We start from the raw sequence: 19,960 nt of genomic DNA on the forward strand, positions 1-19,960 counted from the left end.
GCTCACTAGTTTAAGAATGCAATACGTGTGTACGCCGCAGAATTAATATGCAGCACGGGGGTTTTGGGCTTTCAGACTTTTAAACTCACGCTTTGCATATATAATAAGCTGCGTTCACACGCTGAAATTTTAAGCTAGTGAGCCTCTGACATCACTTTTCCCTGGATCCAACCGTCTGAGGTCCAATCGGTCAGTTTTGAACGTGAGTAATGGCGGACCGTGAAATCCAAAACTTACACTCAAAGTAAACGGCCTTTGGATAAAAATCAAAGCTCAAAATTTTGCCAGTCAGGTGTTAAGGAAACACACTTTCAAAATCTGAAGGAAGAAAGGAAGTGGTTTTTTTTATCACAAGGGCACTTTAAGAAGCTACTGTAAATGTAATTGGAAGCCAACAGTGCACCATTAACTCAGACATTCCTTGCAGTACTTTGTTTGACAAGTATTCAGAAGTATCTGTAGTTAGACCAGAGAAAATCTGGAATGGACTCCTAGGATTGGACTTGGGATCTGAACTTTGAAAGCTCTGCACCAAACAAAACGAACAGTATGTTGCTAGGTATAATTATAGTTGACATCTTAAACTGATTAAGACTACCAGGCAGAGTCATACATTGTACATGTAGTTTAGTGTTCAGAATTACAAGTCAAGGAAGGATTTGACTCACATTGTATTCCAAAAACAATGGAATAATTTAATATTTTATAACAGGGCTGGAAGATGCTCCCCTGGTACTTGTTTTCACCTATTTAGTCGTGTGCGGTATGACAACTTGTTGAAATATCAAATCCCAGAGCTGTTAAGAACGCCATTGCAGGTGAGAGCTTTAAAAAAATCTCTTCTCCATTTCTTTTCTGCTTAAAGCAGTCTCTCCTTCGACTGTAAAGTTGATTTGTCACCCTTCTTGTTAAGGTAAGGAGAGGCAGTTTCCCTTTTATTTTTTTTTAATTTTTTTATCAGTTTACATTATTTTTTCAAACTGGGTTGAAATTTCCCAGCCATTTTAACTTTCTTACATGACACTGTCCATTTTATAATTTATAAATTATTTAGACATTTTGCGGGCCGCAACACATGTACTTATAACTCTTTGTGTAGTATGTGGAAAATGAACTTGTAAATTCTTGTGAGATAATAGGCCATTTTACTGTTGTTTGCTCAGTGACCTAGCTTGCAAATGGCTGCAAGGCTGCAAGGCTGCTGGTGATCTTGCATTGATACAGACGTCACTGCTTTTATCATGTAAAATGTGTTTTTGTAATTCTAATTAGTCTGCATTATCATTAAAAAAGCACAAAGGCACAATGTGCAAGGCAGCAAGCCGTGCAAGTCGTGCCAGCCATAGCTGCAAGCCATGCGAGCCATGGCTGCGAGTTATGTGAGCCAACATGGCGAGCCATGCGAATCAACTTGCAAATCACACAGTTATTGAAAGCTAACCGTTTTAAAATGGGTGCTTAGACTTAAGAACTGTTTAAATCAGTGCCATTTGAAATGGGTGCTTAGACTTAAATGCGAAATTTGCATGACTGGCTGGCTTGCAGATCGTCCAGCCCTGTATCAAAGCATGCTCACCGGCAGCCTTGCTTCCATTCTTAGGCCAGGTAACATAGCTACAACAGTGAAAATGGTCTATTACATTATTATAGATTGACAATGAATAGTAACAGTCATCTAGTTGAGAGTAAACGAAAACGAAAATGATTCACTTACTGGAAAATTATAGAAGAACAATCGACGTTTCGGCCATATCACACGGCCTTCCTTAGGAATCTGCCGAGTCAGCTTGGGTCACGCAAGTGTCACGTGATAGCTGACTCAGCAGGTCCCGTGACACATAATTATATAATTTTGCAGTAAGTGAAATATTATAGATTGTTTGGCAGGGGTAGCGATACATTTACAAGGGAGGGGTAGGAGAAGAAGTACGGGAGAATATGAATGTAAGATGGGTTCCTTTACTAGATCAAAACTGACTTTTTGATATCTGACTGATTTGGGCAAGGAATAAGCTTTTTAATATATGCCTAACTAATTTGCAGGAACTATGTCTTCATACAAAGTTCTTAGCATCCCCAAACACATCAATCGCTGATTTTCTGTCAAAAGCAGCCGACCCTCCACCATTTTTGGTGCTGAGAAATGCTGTTGCCTTGCTTAAGGTTTGTAGTTTCCTTCTCTATTATTATTTCTCTTAATTTCTTTTGTATTTTTTGTTTGTGTGCATTAAGTCTTGGGAACCAAACACTGGAGACAATTATGCTGTGTATGCCAATAAGGCATGCCATGCCTATAAGTCATAGAAGTGCTGCGTCCTGCATGCTACATGCATACACCCTCACCCATGTGCCCATTGCAGCACTTTAAACAATAGATAAATTCCTTCTGTGACATTTACAGTAATTATTTCATATAATGTTACATTTTTTTGGTTTTTTTATTTGATTTGATTTTACGTTGTAAAATTGATATATAAACCTTGTTTCTTCGTGGTCCAGACAATTGATGCCTTGGATCAATGGGAGGATCTGACAGACCTTGGTAAAGTTCACTTCTGATATCATATCTATGATCACTGCAAGTACTTTTACCTTTTTGTTACTATTTTTTGTGTGAAGCGAAACTCTTGTGTCTTCCTCAGGGGGGTAAGAAATTGTTGATTGTTTGATACTCCATTCTTTGATACCATCCTTTTTGGATGATTTATGTCCAGTAAACCACAAAGAGGTTTTGTTAGAGAGAGTTTTACAGTCATATGAAACAAATGAAATAAACCAGTTCTAAGCATAGCTTATCTTAAAGTAAAAGGTTAGGTCTAGTTTGTTTTGGGGCTTTCATTTCATTAGACAGCAGGTGCAGTAAGGAGAGCTAGCAAATCTGAGTTTGATATTGACTAATTTAAAAACAATTATTATGTAACAACTATCAACCCATTCATCCGTGGCTAGCCCCCATTGAAGAGTAAATATAATCATCAGAGGTTAGACAGAGTTAAGTCTTTAAGTTTCACTGTCAGGATTAAAAGGTTTGAAAAATGACATTCTTCATTAATTTTGTTTTGTAGCCAAGCTCTTTAAATAACACAGGCAGCCGTAGACCTGCTTCAGATTATAGTCAATTGCATTTGAATTGAAGTCTTGTCACATATGAAACCTGTGGCTCAAGATTAGGTCTGAGTAGCTGCAATTACATGTAGGTCTTAATATGGAGCTCAAGCACATTTTGAGCCATGGATGGAGACAATTTTGCATGCCAGGGCGTCAGCTATTTGTATTTAAGCTATTCGTCTCCCTGATAGAGAAAATATCTTAAGCAATATAAATGTGGTAACTTCAAGAAAATAACAATTAGTAAAACAGCTCACTTCTGGGTGCCATCCGTTGCTGAAAAACTTCATGTGCTTAAGCTCCCTACTTTTTGTTTTTGTTTTTTCAGGGCGTCATCTTGCTGACTTGCCTCTCAATCCCCAGTTGGGAAAGATGGTTTTGTATTCTGTGGTGCTAAAGTGCCTTGACCCAGTGGTGATTGTAGCTTGTGCACTAGCTTACAGGGATCCTTGTAAGGAAACAATATTTAGAATTGAACATCTCAGTAAACTGAGATTGAAATTCGCCAATCACAGCCGATCTCATTCATTTAATGCATATCGAAGCACATACATTGTAACCATTTGACCTTATCACCTGTTGAAGACCAGCAATTAGCACTCTATAGGTCATAGTCCACAACCTGACTACATCATGAGACATAATTACTAAATGATTGGTATATTTTTCAGCCATGTAATGTCCTCTATTTATTTCACAGTTGTCCTTCCCATGTACTCAGCAGAGAAGCGCGCGGCTGCGGCAGCCAGAAAAAAATTAATATTGGATCCCTACAGTGATCACTTGGTCTTTGTTCAAGTCTTTCGAGTGAGTTGCAATCATGGCTCTTGCGTTGTCAAAGGGCACAGCTTGCGTCACATTTTAGTGGTTGTAGCAACAGGTGGTATGTCGCCAAAATATGGTGACCTTATGGTAATATGGTAAAAACAACAGTTGATTGGAACTGAAAAAAAAATGCAACTCTTTGTGACTATAATTATTTGCACTAGCGATAGTGTGTCATTGACATTTAAATAACATAGTATTTATTTACCAACAAAACTGGCAATGCACTTGTAGTGTTGGTCATGTGATGGACATACAGGCATTAGGAGAGTGGTATTAGTGGTGTTTTGAGCTTAAATGCGGCCTGAATGCAGTTGTGATTTATTGTCAAGCACAGAATACAACAGCACTGGTTCAAAAACAAGCTCCCTTGAAAACCATGTCATCTTCTTGGAAGACCTGGATATTGCATGGACATGATGGTTAAAACCTTGAGGAGAGATGGTTACTAAGATAGCCTTCACGTGACCTGAAATTTTATTGAATCAGACTTCAGCACCAAAAGACGTATTTTTGAACAAGATAAAGCCTACAGATTGGATCAGACTGATTTTGTTCCGAAATGATTTTGTTCCCAGATGCTTCGGAATCCTCTTATACTCAATAATTTGTTATTGGAATTTTTTAATGAAACAGAAATGATGTGTTTAGCTTTGTAAAAACATTGTAGAAGAAGATACCACTGCAAGAAAATACTCCAGACCTGTTTTGTAACTTCCTGTCAAGCAATCTGTTTGACTTTGATTTTATGTTTTTGTCTTGTTTCCAGAGCTGGCAGCGGGCAAGATCTCAGGGATATGATAAAAACTTCTGCCGTAGGAATTATTTGTCTCAAGCCACATTAGAAATGATGGCTGGCATGAGGTAAAAATGCATTTCTGATTACAGGATAAAGAGACAGTATAATAATAAAACGTAATCCTTGACCAAGAAAGAACATTCCTCTCTTCCCTGTTCAGATACCAGTAGGAAATGCTATTTTTTTTCTGATTGTTTGCTGGTTTCTAACTGTAAAAATTTGCAGTAGCAAGAAATAACATTTTGATCTTTCTAAGATCTCAATTTCTAGTTGTGATTTGAGTATATTAAAGAATCAAGCTAAAAGTTCATTATGATCATGCAGTACTGTAAAAGCTAAACGCATGTGGGAATGCTACAGATGTTTAAATATCCTTGACCAAGAAAAGAACATTCCCTTCTTCACTGTTCAGATGCCAGTAGGAAATGCTAATTTTTTTTCTGATTGTTTGCTGGTTTGTAACTGTAAAAATTAGCAATAACAAGAAATGACATTATTTTTGATCCTTCTAAGATCAATAATATTTCTAGACAGTTGTGATTTGAGCGTAAGAATCAAGTTAAAAATTCATTATCACGCAGTACTGTAAAGTAAAGCAAAAAGCAGGTGGGAATGTATTACCAAATAATAGTAATACTAATGTTGATGACCTGTAACATTTTTGGCTTTCGAAAATGCGTGCAATTTAATGATCTTGACTTTGCAGATCACAGATTCTTGGTCAGCTGAAAGTTGCAGGTTTTATTAGACCTCGTGGTGCTGGAGACATTAAAGACTTGAATTCCAACTCCAACAACTGGGCAGTTGTCAAGGTATTCTAAGTTGTATTACTGCTTTTTCATCCACTTTTTAGAAGGTTTAGATGTTTTTTCCTCCAATGGCATAGTTGAGGGACTGGCTCTTGTTGGGTATGCAACATGATTGTAATCAATTGAAATTACCCCAAACTTTTGTGCAGTTAATAGTTATGGCTTCCTTTAGAGATTTCTCCTGACACCTGAACTGGCCAAAACCGGCCAGACTTTACTCTGTCTAATGCCAGATGATTTTACTCGTCAATGGGGAAATTCCAGGAGTCAATGGGTTAAAGACGAACTCTTGATCAAGAGCACCCTTAAAAACTTCTGTATTTTGGTAGTCAAGGTTGAAGCTCATGAACAATAATATTTATTATTAGTGTGATGAAGGTTTGTACATTGTAATCCTTTCATGCTTAAATGGGCCCCCGCAGGTGAGTAAAATTGTCTAGAGTTAAAAAGAGCAAAATCGAAGTACCACTTCAGAGGGAATGAGTTAAGGATTTTAAGTTGATGACAAAGAAATAAGCAGTATTTATTTTAAATCATGCAGGCAGCTCTGTGTGCAGGGACATTTCCTCAAGTTGCCCGTGTGGACAGAGCCTCGAGCAAACTTACAACATCGTAAGTTTCATTTTCGTTTCATACAAATGTGACCTTGTCGGTCACCCTTTTTTTGCAGTCTTAAAACCCTTTCATTTCCACGATAAAAACGTTCAGTCTCCCAACTTGTGCTACATGGAGTTCTTTTTTGGGTAGTCATGGGAATTTGGTGTTACATCAAGATCACGCCTCTTACGCTGATAATAATCTTCATTCTCAATACCTCTCTGACTTACCGGTACATGTCATTGAAATTGTGAGGAGAATGTACATACCAATCACTCCTGGGAGTCATAGGGTGAAGGATTGAATTATGGCGGATGCAGCTTGACAAGAGTGGACCAAAAGCATATTACATGTAAACGAGGTGACTCTGACAGCTGCTGTATGGCCCATGATTGGTCCTGGCCCCAGTTGTTCAAAAGGTGGATAACGCTATCCACCACATAAAACACCATCCACTGGATAGCACAATTGGTAACTTCGCTATGACTTATCCACTGGATAGTGATTTCTCCAGCGGATAGTGGCACTATCCATCACTTGAACAACTGGGCACAGGAGTACAGCACCTGCACAGCCAGTTGTAATTAGCCAGGAGTTGATTTGATGAGGGAGAAAATGCAGATTGTTATTGACTGAAACAAATTTAATTGCAAACATATTTTTCCAGTTTAAAGTTTATTTAGTCTTTAGCGAGAGTAAAGGTTCCCTCTGAAGCAATTTGATTCAAGGTTTTATTGTCTTAGCATTGTTAGGGTAAGGGGTTTTTTAGTCAGTTCTTTGTATCTAGTAAATTTTCTATTTTTTGACTTTAGGAAAGAGAAGAAAGCTCGTTTCCACAATTCATCGATTATGTACCAGCCCCCATCACATGGAGAGAGTATGTCAAGTGCACAGGCAAAAGCCATAGCAAAACTCCCATCAGACTGGCTAATTTATGAAGAAATGGCAAGGTAAGTTGGAATGAGGATTATTGTCTACTTACGTTGGTTTTTTTGACATGTCATTAGAATTTGCACAATAAGTATATTCATCTTTAGCATTCCTTTGAGCTACAATTGAGTTAGAGAGAGTAATAGAACTGGAGCTCTATTACTTAGGTGGGACAAATACATGTAAATGCCAGTTTTTGAAATCTTTACACAGTCAGTTCTTTCAGTGCATTAAAAGTGAAATATTGAGGAGAAGTATTTTTAGCTAAAGGTGAAGGGGTATTTCTCAAATGTATACCACTAATAGTAAAATATTTGAGGTTAAAATTAATGTTGCACTCATCAAAATAGATAATGAATTTTTGAAAGGGTAAATGATTATCAGTGGAGTTAAAAGATGAAGCCTTTTACAATAACTTTGAAGAAACGAGTATTGTACAGGCTTCAAACTTGGTTAGTATAAGGGGGTATTTGGTAAATTTTTTGATGAGAAGCTGTTACTTCTTGACAGGTTGTATACCACTGTTACAGTAAAATGCTGCACACTGGTGTCACCCGTGACTGTCGCTCTCTTCACTGGCCCCAGCCTATCATCTGAACATGTTACTCAGGATCCTCTGGCTTCTCGTGATGGAGAGAGATACCCTGGAGAAGGCTTTGTGCGAGAGAGTGAGAGCAGTGACAGTGAAACAGAAGACGACACCACAGGAGAGAAGAATAAAGACAAAGGCATGTCATTCAAGGTGGATGATTGGATAGCACTTTCAGCAAACCAAGAGGTAGCTGTAGAGCATGAAATTATTTTTCCTGAGGGTTATAAAGAATATTCTAGACTAGTGAACTGTGAATAATATTACCTATTAATAGATTTTAAATAAATTTCTTGATAATTATGTGAAAAATTCCTACTTTTTTCATAATATTTTTAAAAATACAATCACACTTTTGAGTTTAAGGAACACATTTCGATTTTCCAAACATCATCATCAGCCACAGTAATGATGGTGATGTTTGAAACATCAAAACATGTTGCTTAAACTCAAAAGTGTGGTTGTATTTTTAAAAATATTAGTAGCACTTGTGCTATCAAGACCATTTTTTTAATTAGAAAACCTACTTTTCTTGTGAAACATAATTGTGGTAAAGTCTGTGAGTCACCGTTTTAAATGAAGACTTATCCCAGAAATAGGAAGAGTGGTTAATTCAATGCAAACTGTTTCCATGTTTTATGAAAAATAGTGTTTATTTATCTCCTATATGAACAAAAATTTCGTGAATAAAAATAATATAGATAACCAGTAATTGATTTCTGTAATAAAACATTTTTTGATGAAAGCCCAGGGATATAAATTAATCTAAGTGCTCTTTTGTGGGAGTTGAACCAACAACCTCTGGAATTACTACATGTAGTAGATAGTTTACTTAATTAGATGCTTTGTCCCTGAGCTACATGAGACCCAAGGGAGCTAGACCATTAAACTTGCTTTGATTTATTTTTGTGGGATCGGTTCTGTATCATTGCAGGTTGTAAACCACGTGTCATATTTGCGTCACAAGATGCAAGCATTAGTTATCCGAAGAATACGATCTCCCTCAAGGCCATGGTCACAAGTGGATGAGGTATTTTAATTTTAATTAATGTCACATGATATAATTATTAGTGATGTGATTTAGAAAAGCAGCACTTTCTAATTACCCATGCAGTTGTTTTTAAGACCTTGAAATTTTTGGTTCAATAAGCCTTTTGTTGTTACTCCTTACGTTTGCAGCCATCCAGATCACCTGCAGTTGTTGTTATTGTTGTTGTTGTTGTTGTTATTGTTCTGTTCTGTTGTTTCGTTGTGTTTCATTGGCCCTGAAAAGCCCCATTGGGGAGTGGTCAATTGCGTATGTACTGGTATGAACATGTATGTATGTAGTTGAAGTGGAAAAAGGTGTTAAGCGATTGTTTGCAAATAGACATGAAGTCTTGCTTGCTTGGGAAGTTCTTGTATTACAAACAGCTGGCTGAGACACTCTCCTGGTCTGCATAGATTAGCCCTTCTATCTGTGGTGCCACTGGTTGATGTTGAGATTGCTTATACATTAGTCTTGGATATCTTCTTATTCAATACTCGAATGCAGCACACTACATTTAAATGCTTTTTTTTATGATTATCTTTATTACAAGTCAATATTTTGCTTCAGTGAGATTGTGACATTAAAAAAAGTGGCATTTTATCTTGTAGTCTCATATTGTTATATCATTCAATTTTACAGATCCAAATGTAATGCACTAAAATAATTATATTTTTAGCAACCATTCTCTTGAGGAACAATTAAGCCCTAATTTTCACCATTATTTTTCCAAATCTTGCAAAAGCATCATTGAAAATTGGAAGTTCATTTGTTGGTAATTCATTCAAATACTTTTCCCAAGGTTCTTTATAAAATTTACTGTAGGTGAAGTGTAGATAAGGACATTTTGTAATACTTGTGTTTTTCTGTTTTAGATGGTTGTTCGTGCTGTAGCAGCAGTTCTGTCAGCCGAGGAGCATGTCATCAATCCTTCATTGCAACCTCGTCAAAGACAAATGCGACCTGGTAAAACTTGACGAAAACATTCTCAATTGTCAGTTTATCACAAAAAGCATTTGAATTCCTCTTTCAGTAATTCAAAAACTGTAGAAGAGGAGGGTAGCTTTGAGGCCCACCAAAAATTAAAAGTTTTAGGAGTGCTCAAAATCGTTAATTAATTTGCCAATCAAGTTTCTCTGTGTAACAGGTGTTTTTTTAACATTAAAAAATAATGGTGCCCTTGTTAACAGTATCAAGAGTTAATATGTGCTTGGCATGAATTTTATTCTTCTCAGTGACCTATGCTGTTTATTTATTTATTTATTTATTTATTTACTCTTAACAAAGTATTGCAGATGGCTTTAAAAGAAAATTACAACAATGAATAAAACAATAACGTAAAAATAATTACTAATCAGTATGTAAGATTACACAGAGATTGCCTGAACAAACATAGCGAAGTAGATGTTATAATTTCTGGTGGAAGATTGTTCCACTGCACTGTTGTTGATGTCTATATCTTGTGGAATTTAATTTGGCTAACCTGATTGTCCCCTTTCCTCCTACCCACCTACAGCCAGTTTGACAAATAAAGCGCTTCTACTGGCCGGCATTTACATCGCACTTTTGTCATATTTCACACACTACCCACTTAACTCTGACAGACTTCTTCTTGCATCCATCCAAGTTACTAACTGCAGTCACCTTGCATTTTTTCATCAACTTGCTGGCATGTTTTCATGATTTCACTACAGTAACTGTTTCACTACCTCAATTTTTGGTTTAATGGTCATCATGGATTTCTTTGTTGACCTTAAATTCATCGAATCTCCCTAGCCCTCTCTCTCTTGAAACAGCCACTTTTACTTTCAATTGTCTAATGCCAGTTGTTAAGCATTGCAACCTTTCTGCAGCACTCGATATTCTGCTTTTAATGCTTGCTCAACGCATGAACATTGCATAAAGAAAGCATAAGCACTGTGCAATCTAAAATGTGAAGTTGTGCAGCGCTGCAAGAGCGTTGTGCTGTTCGTACGGGAGGTGGTTTTATTTGTTAGTGGGGAACTCCTTTGGAGCAAGAGGGTTTGCAGCACCCAGGTCCACTCAACAACAGGCTTAACATTGGTCATTTTATCATTAGCAGGTAATGAAAGTGGAACTGATTCAAGGATGAGAATGGAAAGGTATGTGCCTGTTTTGGTGCTCATTCTCTTGTAAACTTGGAAGTGTATTGCAAGTTTTGCTTTGTTTTGTTTGTGTTGATATTCTACATTAAGTTATAAAGGTTTGTCAGTTACTCGGTTGCCTCTTTTTTTCTTTTGGCAGGTCCCCCTTTGTAGCTCAGTTTTCTTCAAGAGAGCAGATTAGAAATTCTTCAGGTACAACAGCTGTAGTTCAGTTTTGGTAAATAAATTATTTATACAGTGCGGTTGAAGAATTTTTGTTCACTTGACACCATGCATTTTTTAGGTTCACCAGCTAAAAGCCAAAGACCTATGTCACCTCAAGTAAGTTATATTAGGTTATGATCAGATAAACAGTATACCTTTAGCAAAAAAGTACACTGTTCATGTGCCACCCCAGAAATGAAACGAAAACACTTGTTTTGAAAAATGTAGTGTAAAAACTTAATTTCCTGCCAGTGGTCAACATTGATTTTTTCTGGAAATTGAAGATCCAGGGCTTACTTCTCGTTTCAAATGTGTAGAAAAGTAAAAGTTGTTGTTATATTTATGTTTTGTTTGTTGTTTGCTTGGAGTAGAATGATACGGAACCATCTGGGGAAAGCCTAGGGTGGATGACACGTTCAAATCAACAACGAGAAGGTGAGGAATGACAGAAATGATAATTATAATAATCAACTATTTGATTTCTACGCCATTAATGAAATTGAGATAATCAACTGAAGGTAATCGTCATGATAGTTAGTAATAATAATTAATTATTATGGCCTCCAGTTGCGTGGATAGCTGATAGGCTTTTTTGGTTTTTGCTGAAGAAAGGCGACCAAAACATGCTTAGAATAACCATTGAGCAGCTGAGTAGGCTACATGTACTAACTGATTTTGTCAAAAAAATCACATTTATGGGGTATCACTTGCAGGATTTACATGTACATGTAGACTCGGGCAGCAGCAGTGAGCACTTTCACTACTGTGCCAAGTCTAGTTAGTGTACATTCAAATGGAATAGTGGTGTTTGTCTGAGTACAATTGGACAAATTCATGCACCACTTCATTACTGCATAAACACAAAATTAATGCCTTAGATACATTAAGTTTACACTAACTTGCTTTGCCCGTACATACAATTTGGTTACCGGTACTCTTTCCCACAAATAGCAATGCTAAAAATTAATTATTAAAGGCAGGTAGTGTGTTATGAAGTATGTACAAATTAAAGATTCTGAAGCTTTACAAATAATAATTATTATTAATGCATAAATTAAAGAAGCTTTACAAATAATAATTACTATTAAATACATAAAAGAAGGAAGTAAAGACTTCTTATATGAGCATGTTATTAGTCTTACTATAGATTTGAATCCACATTGTACTTTACCTCTAACCACCCACTGGGAAAAAGAATTGAATTTCACACTTCTTCTTTTCAGCAACTCGCTACTTTATTATGAAATGCAACAATCAACGAAACTTGGACATCTCCATGGCTAAGGTAACCTGCATTCTTTAATCATGGTTTTGAAAAGGAGATTAGCTTTTTTCGGTCATTTTTTATTAGTATTAATTTAGTATATTTATTTTAGCCATCAGTTTACTTCCTGAAGTAACTTCTTGTTATATTCATAAACCCACTCGTCCCTAAGTGGTGCCCATTGATTAGTAAAACCATCTGGTGTTAGACATTGTAAAATCCATGTATAAAGTCTCATGCACTCTCACTACGGAAAGGGTTCATAAAAGAGGACAGTTTTGTAGGACATGTACAGATGTTGTTAACTCATTCATCCCTAAAGCGGCCCCATTGACGCAAAATCGTCTAGCATTAGACAGTGAGGGTAAATCCACAAGTCGCACTCTTGAGTTTTAATTTTATCGTAAAGGCCATTTTCAATTTTGCGGGGAGCTACCGTAAATAACCAACTGTTATCCTTGGTGTTACCACCCGAACAACGTCGTTATCTTTATCATTATTTACTTTTAGTTTTGTTTTTTTATAAGGGCATTTGGGCAACAACACTGGCCAATGAGAAGAAACTTAACCGTGCCTTCAAGGTCAGCTTCTTGCCTAAGCTTTGCAGTCATATTATACCGTCACTGTTTGCCTGTTACTTGCTGGAGAGTCCAATATGTTACACTGTAGTTGATCTACAGTGGTCGTTAGAGCTTTATTGCTAGTGCATTTGCAATTTAGTGTCACAAGTGATTTTTTTATTGTGATTAGCACCTTTCCAGTTCCTTGTACTTTATTTTCGTTCTGTGATTATACAAGGGAGCTTGTGCTAGAGCTGCAATAACACCTGCTTTGAGAACATCAACTGAAAATGTGAATTTTAATAATTTAAGTCTATCTGTCAGTATGTAAAATGTGTTTTGTCTATCAAGGAACTAAATTGCTATTTTAATGATTAAGAGGATGTAAAAGAAAATGTTACTGGGTGCTCACACACATCACAGAATGATAGACTTTGGTCATGCACCGTGCACCGGTGGCTCAGTTGGTTGTGCACCGGGCTGCCATGTGGGATGTTGTGAGTTCGACTCCAGCTGGACCAACACTCAGGTTCTTTATAAAATAACTGAGGAAAAAGTACTGCCTTTATGATTACACCCACAAATGGTTCGACTTTCAAGTCTTCTCGGATAAGGACTATAAACAGTAAGTCCTAGAGTCTCACAACCTTTCGTGTTTATCAACACTGCCGGACGTTAAAAACCCACACAGTTTGAGAACAGTAGAGGGGAGATCCTTAGTGTTCTGTCTGTCCTCCTTTCACATACATGTGTGGGTTTGGTGGGTGGGTGAGATCAAATACGGACTGACATCTGAAAATGTCAATATAAAATGTCAAACTGACAAAATGTCAAGTGCAAACTGACATCTGGTCTCACCTTAGAAAAAAGAATTGTAAAGTGCAATGATACTTTGAGATATGTGCAGTATATAAATCTTAATTAACCATAACCATAGTAACGTTGTAAGGATGAGAATGGAAAAGAAATAAACAGATTACCGAATGGTATTGTTTTGATGGGCTCCTGTTTGTGCTATCGTTTTTGTTTTTTTTGTTAATTAACTCCTTATTTACTTGCTTTATTGTTGAAGTTTCTTAAATTGCCATTGGCCATTGGCAATATATTTGTCCTTGTACTAGACTATGCAGGATGTATGTCAAGTATACCTAGAGTAACAGCCTAGCTCCCTTTAGTCTCCTCTTTGGGGGAACTGGGATTTTCATTAAGTACATCTATACCCAAGGCATTACTGACAGATCTCTATGTTCTATAGATTGCTTTGGGTTTGGTGTTACGTTGGCCAATAATTATTTGAAAGCATCCTCACTGACTAAACTGACTGGGATATGTAAAAAAGACTGTGGGACATCAAAGTCATCTTATTAAACTGCAGCTTGAAACAGATTTCTTAGCAAATTCATCCATGTTTATGTCTGATTATTGTAATAATTATTTACTAGGTACAATCATATTTTTCATTGTTAGGAAACCAAGCTTGTTATTCTAGTCTTCTCTGTTCAAGGAAGTGGCCATTTTCAAGGTAATTGACCCAGGGGCTTGATGTTTCTCAAAAGTCCCACTTTTTTTTTGGATCCAGAAAGAAATGATTATTATTTTGTGAATTCAAACTACATCCTTTCAAGGTTGAATTGGTATTGGCATATTCTGCTTTTGGAGATACCAAGGGATTCATATAGCACTCCAAATACATCTGAAAAGTTTCATGGCTTTCTAGATCGAAACACACCCGTCCAGTAGTGCATTAATGGAGAATAAATCATTTACTTTAATTTATACTTACTCTAGTCTTATTTTTTCTTGTTCTTGCCCTGGTGTAATGTCAGCTGGTAACTTTGTCATATATTTATTTATATCTCTATTCTTAGGTTACTTTTACTATATTTAATATAAATGACTGTAATGTTTTCTAATTGTACTTCATAGATAGCTGCTTAGTTTTCGTAGTCCTTATGGTTGTTATAGGCAGCTAATACCTTATTTTTCAGTTTCAAAATCAATGTACTACTTTTTTTGTTTCCTGTTGGTATAAATAAATGTTGTTGTTTAGTTGTTGTTATAAGTCCACGGCTTAAAATATTGTAATCATTTTATCATCCCATGGTAATGTGATCATTGGCTGATGACTCCACATTTTCAAGGTTATGCACGGATGACTTCCTCCATTGGTAAAGAAAAGTCGCCTGAGTTTGGTTCAAGTTCACTCAGCGGAGTGTTCAGTGTAGAATGGATTAAGAAGTGGGTTTACTTGATTCTGTTTTTGATGACTTAAAATGATCTACAGTTGAACTATATATGTATAACAGAGTTGATAAGCTGGGCGAGCTACTGTCAAGGCATTAAAAAAGCTGACATTCAGAGCCTAAAGATGTGAACACCGAAGGCTCTGCCAAAGAGGGAACACTTGAAATGTCAACTTATTCCAGTGGTCAATTTACCTTTAATAACCTATCAATCCAGTTAATACCAAGTTTCAGTTCCTTTAGAAAACACTCCTTGATTTTAATGACTTATTCAGTCAAACATTGCAAATTCAACTATATTTTCCTAAAAGCTTCTTTTAATTTTTTGTCTGTGGCAAAGTGAGGTGAACATAAAACATAACATAACAGGGTACATGTATGAGCTTTAATGGTTGCCTTTAGGTTAGTAATGTGTTGTTCTGATTTCATTTCACTTCGTTTCATTTCATTTCATAATTTTCATATTGCAAGGACTTAGGTACATGTACATTTCAATTCAGGCTTGTCGAGTATATCTGTTATGGTTCAAAATTTTTCCTGGTTCAAAATTTTTTTAACCTTCAATTTTAACTTTCCTTTGCTTTGGATTATGATAATCATGCATGAATAATTTATTAGACAAAGAAAAATCAAAATTGAAATGGTTTGAAAAAATTTAAACCAAGAAAAAAATTGAACCACAACATAATAGTAAGAACTAAATCAACTGACCAGAGCTACCAGAGGGCCTAATGTCTCATATATAATGGTAGAGCAGTGCACCACAATCATGTGGCTATGGGTTCAAGTCCCTGTACAAGCCTGGGATGTTTTGGGCTTCTTTGAAAATGCTATATGTTGTGTTGATCTTTTTGGCTTAGAGACTTTCATAATAACTTAGTATACTTTGATTCCCAATAAAGGCATGTAATACCTGATTTGTTGTTCTTTCTGGATTTGTTTCAATCGATTATGATCAACTGAGTATCATTTTTAAATATTCTTGTCTCTTTCTTTCATAGGGCTAATATTCCATTTCAGCAAGCTCATCATTTGGTAAACCCGTGGAACGATCATAAGAAAGTTCAGATTAGTCGTGATGGTCAGGTCAGTCACATGTTTGATCACGCTGAACGTTTGAAGATCTTCTTGTGGTCAATTATACATGTAAATCATAATAATTATGTCTAAAAGCAAGTAGCCTCCTACCTCTTGCCCTGTCTTCACTGAAGAAAGAAGGGCTCAGTTGTTTGAAGAGGTGTTGGTACTAACCTTGGTTGAATTGTGACCAAACTTTTACAGAACTTGTACAGCTGTAGTTTTCCATATGATTTAAACCAGTTAACTGTGCTAACTGTCAGTGGTTCAAGTAATCAGGTCCAGGCCTGTTTCATATCCATTTTTCCCTTTCGACGTAGTTGTTGAAGCGATAAATAAGTGTTTGCGATCATTTCAGTGCATGACTTACCGACAGGTCACTGACAGATTACCAACAGACTGTTGGCCAACTGTCGGCCGACACTTCAGTCTGCAACACAATGAAAACTGTCGGCCGACTGTTGGCCGACTTTCGGCTGACAAACGACCAACAAATGGCCAACAGTCGGCCAACAGTATCTTTTGGGAACTGTTCTTCACTTTTACCAGATGTTGGATTCAGGTGAGGAAGGTAGGGATACAGTAACGTACATGGATGTACGGACAATGAGGGTACAGGGCTAAAGAATTCTTCCTCAGTCACTCTTATTTCAAGGAGTTGACTGATTACAGGTGTCAAGTGTTGATGATGGCCATTATTGCATGGCCAATTGGGTTTAATGCTGGATGTTCCTGCTTTAAAGTTAAGCGTTACTCTCGTCTGTTTTCTGGTTGAGTAATCTTCAAACACAATAATTATTATGGTATTTGTGGCAAGCCAACTGTCACACCACGACCTTTGATTTAATCTCCAAAAAAAAACAGACCATGAATTTCTCACACCTTGCAACAAAATTATCTTGATGTGTGGTACATGACAGGGGACACTTATGCCACTACCAAAAATACAGTACCAGAAAACCTTTAAGTTGGGTGGGAAAAGGTCAGTACATATAATGACGCAACAAAACAATTGCTGCTTAAAGGGACACTGTCACTCATGTGCAATAGATAATCACTTCCGGACGACTTGAAAACAGTTTTCCTCGATAAATATGCGTTTCCGGCATTTCGACCATTCCTTTCTTGCTCTTTTAGGGGAATCGAAGAGTCCTTTTCGCCCAGAGTTTCTTCGTTTACCTCCATGGCTGCCGCCACTGGTGGACGCCATTTTGAATTTAGCACTTCAAACTTGAAAAAGTCAGGCTGAACTTTTCAAGTTGGGATTCGAAAAGCTGGCGCATGCGCGTCCGTGACAGTGTCCCTTTAAGTTCATGTGATCTATTCCTAGGCCCCAATTATACGTAAAAAAAACAGGAGGATTTGACCTTCGTAAAGGATTTGGCATGTCTTATGATTATTTCTCCATGGGCTTTGTCTCTTAATTTAGATGCAAATTATCAATAAAATCGTTAGTTTTCTTAAGGACCACTTGAGCTTAAAATGAAAATATGATCAAATGCTTACATTATTTCAACCAAGTGAATTTCCTTCTATTATTGTCTAAACATATTTTGTAAAATTTCAGGAGCTAGAACCTAAAATTGGTGAAGAGCTTTGCAAGCTATGGGATGCAGACCATTCCAATCAGGGTGGACGGATGACAAGAACAACCAGTAGCATTAGCAGACGAGGAAAGCCATCAGGAACTGTGCAATCAGAATCTCACCCCTCCCCTAGTCAGTGGCAGGGTACACAGCCAAGTATGAGCTATGCCACGATGCAGCAGGTGTACACAACTCACACCCCATCCCTCCCAATCCCTGTACCAATTTCCCCTGCTCGACACACCATCCCCGCTCAGTATCCTCGTCGTCAAGTTGTCACAGCTCAGCCTATGGCAGTCCACACCCACCCAACTGTTCCTTTTGGAGCACATGCCGTTGCACTACAGTCTCATTTTCGTCCAACAGTCCCTAGGTTTTCGGGAGCTATTGTTTCAACACCCCATATGAAGACAATGGGACCACCCCCACGGGGTTCAAGAGGACCATTTAATGATTCAAGGAAGTGAATGGACTGAAATGTAGTGGTTCATTATTCCTCTCACATTCCTGCTGTCAGTCAGCCATCGACTGGCTTCATGAACAAAGATCTGCAAATTCGATGGAAGGGATGATTTGGGGATTACTGCTGAACTATTGCCGGTAAACAATCAAATATATTCCCAAACTTTGTCAAGTCTGGTTTAAGTGCGTAATGTGCTTGCTGCTCTGCATTGTTTGGTGAGAGAGATATGAAGCAAAAGGATGGAGACAGACATGTCAGAGTTTATGAACATTTATTACAGTAATAAAGGAACATGTTCCGTCAGGTTATTAGTATTACAAAATGCTTTTTAAAACAAGATTTCTTCTATTAAATTAATAGTACACAATGCATTTAAAGACTAGTGTAAGATGTCTTGTAACACTTCAGGAACTTCTACTCTATTTGCAAATATTTTACAGTAAGTTACTACCGGCAATTATTGTAAGCTGTGCTTGACGCCGCAATGCCAGGAATTGGTAATGTACGTTTGGCAGCACCAAATAATCACAATTGATCACCTAAGTATGGCTGCCCTATCTTTAAAAATTAATGACAATAAAAATATGCAATTGTAAAATGGAACGCAACAAAAGGTACCAACATGTTATAGAAATCTTAAGTTATCATCATTACAAAGATTAGACTAGATCCAAATTTATAATAATGGGATCAAGACTTGTAAAAAGTTCAATAGAACAATGTTTTTAGTAGAATGTGCTTTTCCAGCAGTTACTGCACCTCTAGGAGATAGTAATTTAAATAAGGAGCTTGTATTTAACTCTGTGAAAACACGAGGAACTGACGCTAATCAATGAGATATGGAGAGGGTGATTTGTTATTAAGGAGTTTCAAAAAGAGCAGCTAGTGTCTTGCTAGACAAAGTTCTGTTTATAGGATACCAGTCAAGTTTACAAAAGAGTTCATGAGATCTCATATCCACGGTTGACAGGCCATTAGTATTCCATTGCATGAGTACTAGAGCTCAAATGCAAAGCAATGGTTTTGCTTTCTACTGCTGTGGAAAAAACATAGGGTCTAGCTTACTGAACTCTGTTGGTATCAGTCATTTATGACATGCTTAGAGATATTTCCAACCACAGCCCCAGAGTGCCAAAAACCAACTCGCACCAGAATTAACAAATTGACGTCAGTTTTTCATGCGTCTCTCCTGTTATTGATCATGAATTGCGTCATAACATTGTCAAAGTAGCTGTGGATAGCCGAGTGGATCCGCAGACTACTTTTACAATGTTATGACGAAATTCATTGTCAATAACAGGACAGACGCATGAAAAACTGTCATCAATTTGTTTTTTACGATAACCAAAAAGGCAGAGGGGTCAAAATTAAGTCAAAACACGAGAAGAACGCGAGACAAAAATGCGAGAAACTTCAATCTGACGCAAGCAATTCACGTCATCCTCGCATAAATTATAAATTTATGTGTCTGTCCGCTTATTTACAATAAAAATTACCCAATGAGCGTGCAAGAATTTTGCAGGCATTATAAAATATCAATTTGATGACGTGGGAATGTAAAAATGGGGATAATTGTTCAGATTCACCTGTGGTTGAGCAATTTTTCAAAACAAAAAATGTCTTAATGCTGCAAAACTTTAGAAGAAGTTACTGGTACCTACAGTAGATTGAACATAGATTCTTTTTAATACAATGCAGTGTGTAAACATCTCTTGGAAATTACTAACAATTGCTGTCCTTAACTTGCTTGTGG

General features: G+C 37.0%; 1 protein-coding gene across 1 annotated transcript in view; it reads left to right on the forward strand.

Moving 5' to 3' along the window:
• LOC137992306 (3'-5' RNA helicase YTHDC2-like) overlaps nt 1–18,479 on the forward strand; it is a 41,967-nt gene extending 23,488 nt beyond the window's left edge. The window contains exons 24-45 of the mRNA XM_068837573.1: nt 713–818; nt 2,044–2,163; nt 2,500–2,542; nt 3,437–3,559; nt 3,809–3,915; nt 4,703–4,797; nt 5,439–5,544; nt 6,083–6,153; nt 6,951–7,088; nt 7,579–7,846; nt 8,592–8,687; nt 9,560–9,650; nt 10,768–10,807; nt 10,950–11,002; nt 11,094–11,131; nt 11,386–11,449; nt 12,238–12,299; nt 12,806–12,859; nt 14,306–14,360; nt 14,980–15,076; nt 16,083–16,167; nt 17,726–18,479. Of these exons, the coding sequence (XP_068693674.1) occupies nt 713–818; nt 2,044–2,163; nt 2,500–2,542; nt 3,437–3,559; nt 3,809–3,915; nt 4,703–4,797; nt 5,439–5,544; nt 6,083–6,153; nt 6,951–7,088; nt 7,579–7,846; nt 8,592–8,687; nt 9,560–9,650; nt 10,768–10,807; nt 10,950–11,002; nt 11,094–11,131; nt 11,386–11,449; nt 12,238–12,299; nt 12,806–12,859; nt 14,306–14,360; nt 14,980–15,076; nt 16,083–16,167; nt 17,726–18,211 (2,398 nt within the window). The 3' untranslated portion in view covers nt 18,212–18,479. The remainder of the gene's footprint in view (nt 1–712; nt 819–2,043; nt 2,164–2,499; nt 2,543–3,436; nt 3,560–3,808; nt 3,916–4,702; nt 4,798–5,438; nt 5,545–6,082; nt 6,154–6,950; nt 7,089–7,578; nt 7,847–8,591; nt 8,688–9,559; nt 9,651–10,767; nt 10,808–10,949; nt 11,003–11,093; nt 11,132–11,385; nt 11,450–12,237; nt 12,300–12,805; nt 12,860–14,305; nt 14,361–14,979; nt 15,077–16,082; nt 16,168–17,725) is intronic.
• The last annotated feature ends 1,481 nt before the right edge of the window (nt 18,480–19,960 follow it).

The sequence above is a fragment of the Montipora foliosa genome, chromosome 2 (genome assembly GCF_036669935.1).
Source record: "Montipora foliosa isolate CH-2021 chromosome 2, ASM3666993v2, whole genome shotgun sequence".
NCBI lineage: Eukaryota > Metazoa > Cnidaria > Anthozoa > Scleractinia > Acroporidae > Montipora > Montipora foliosa.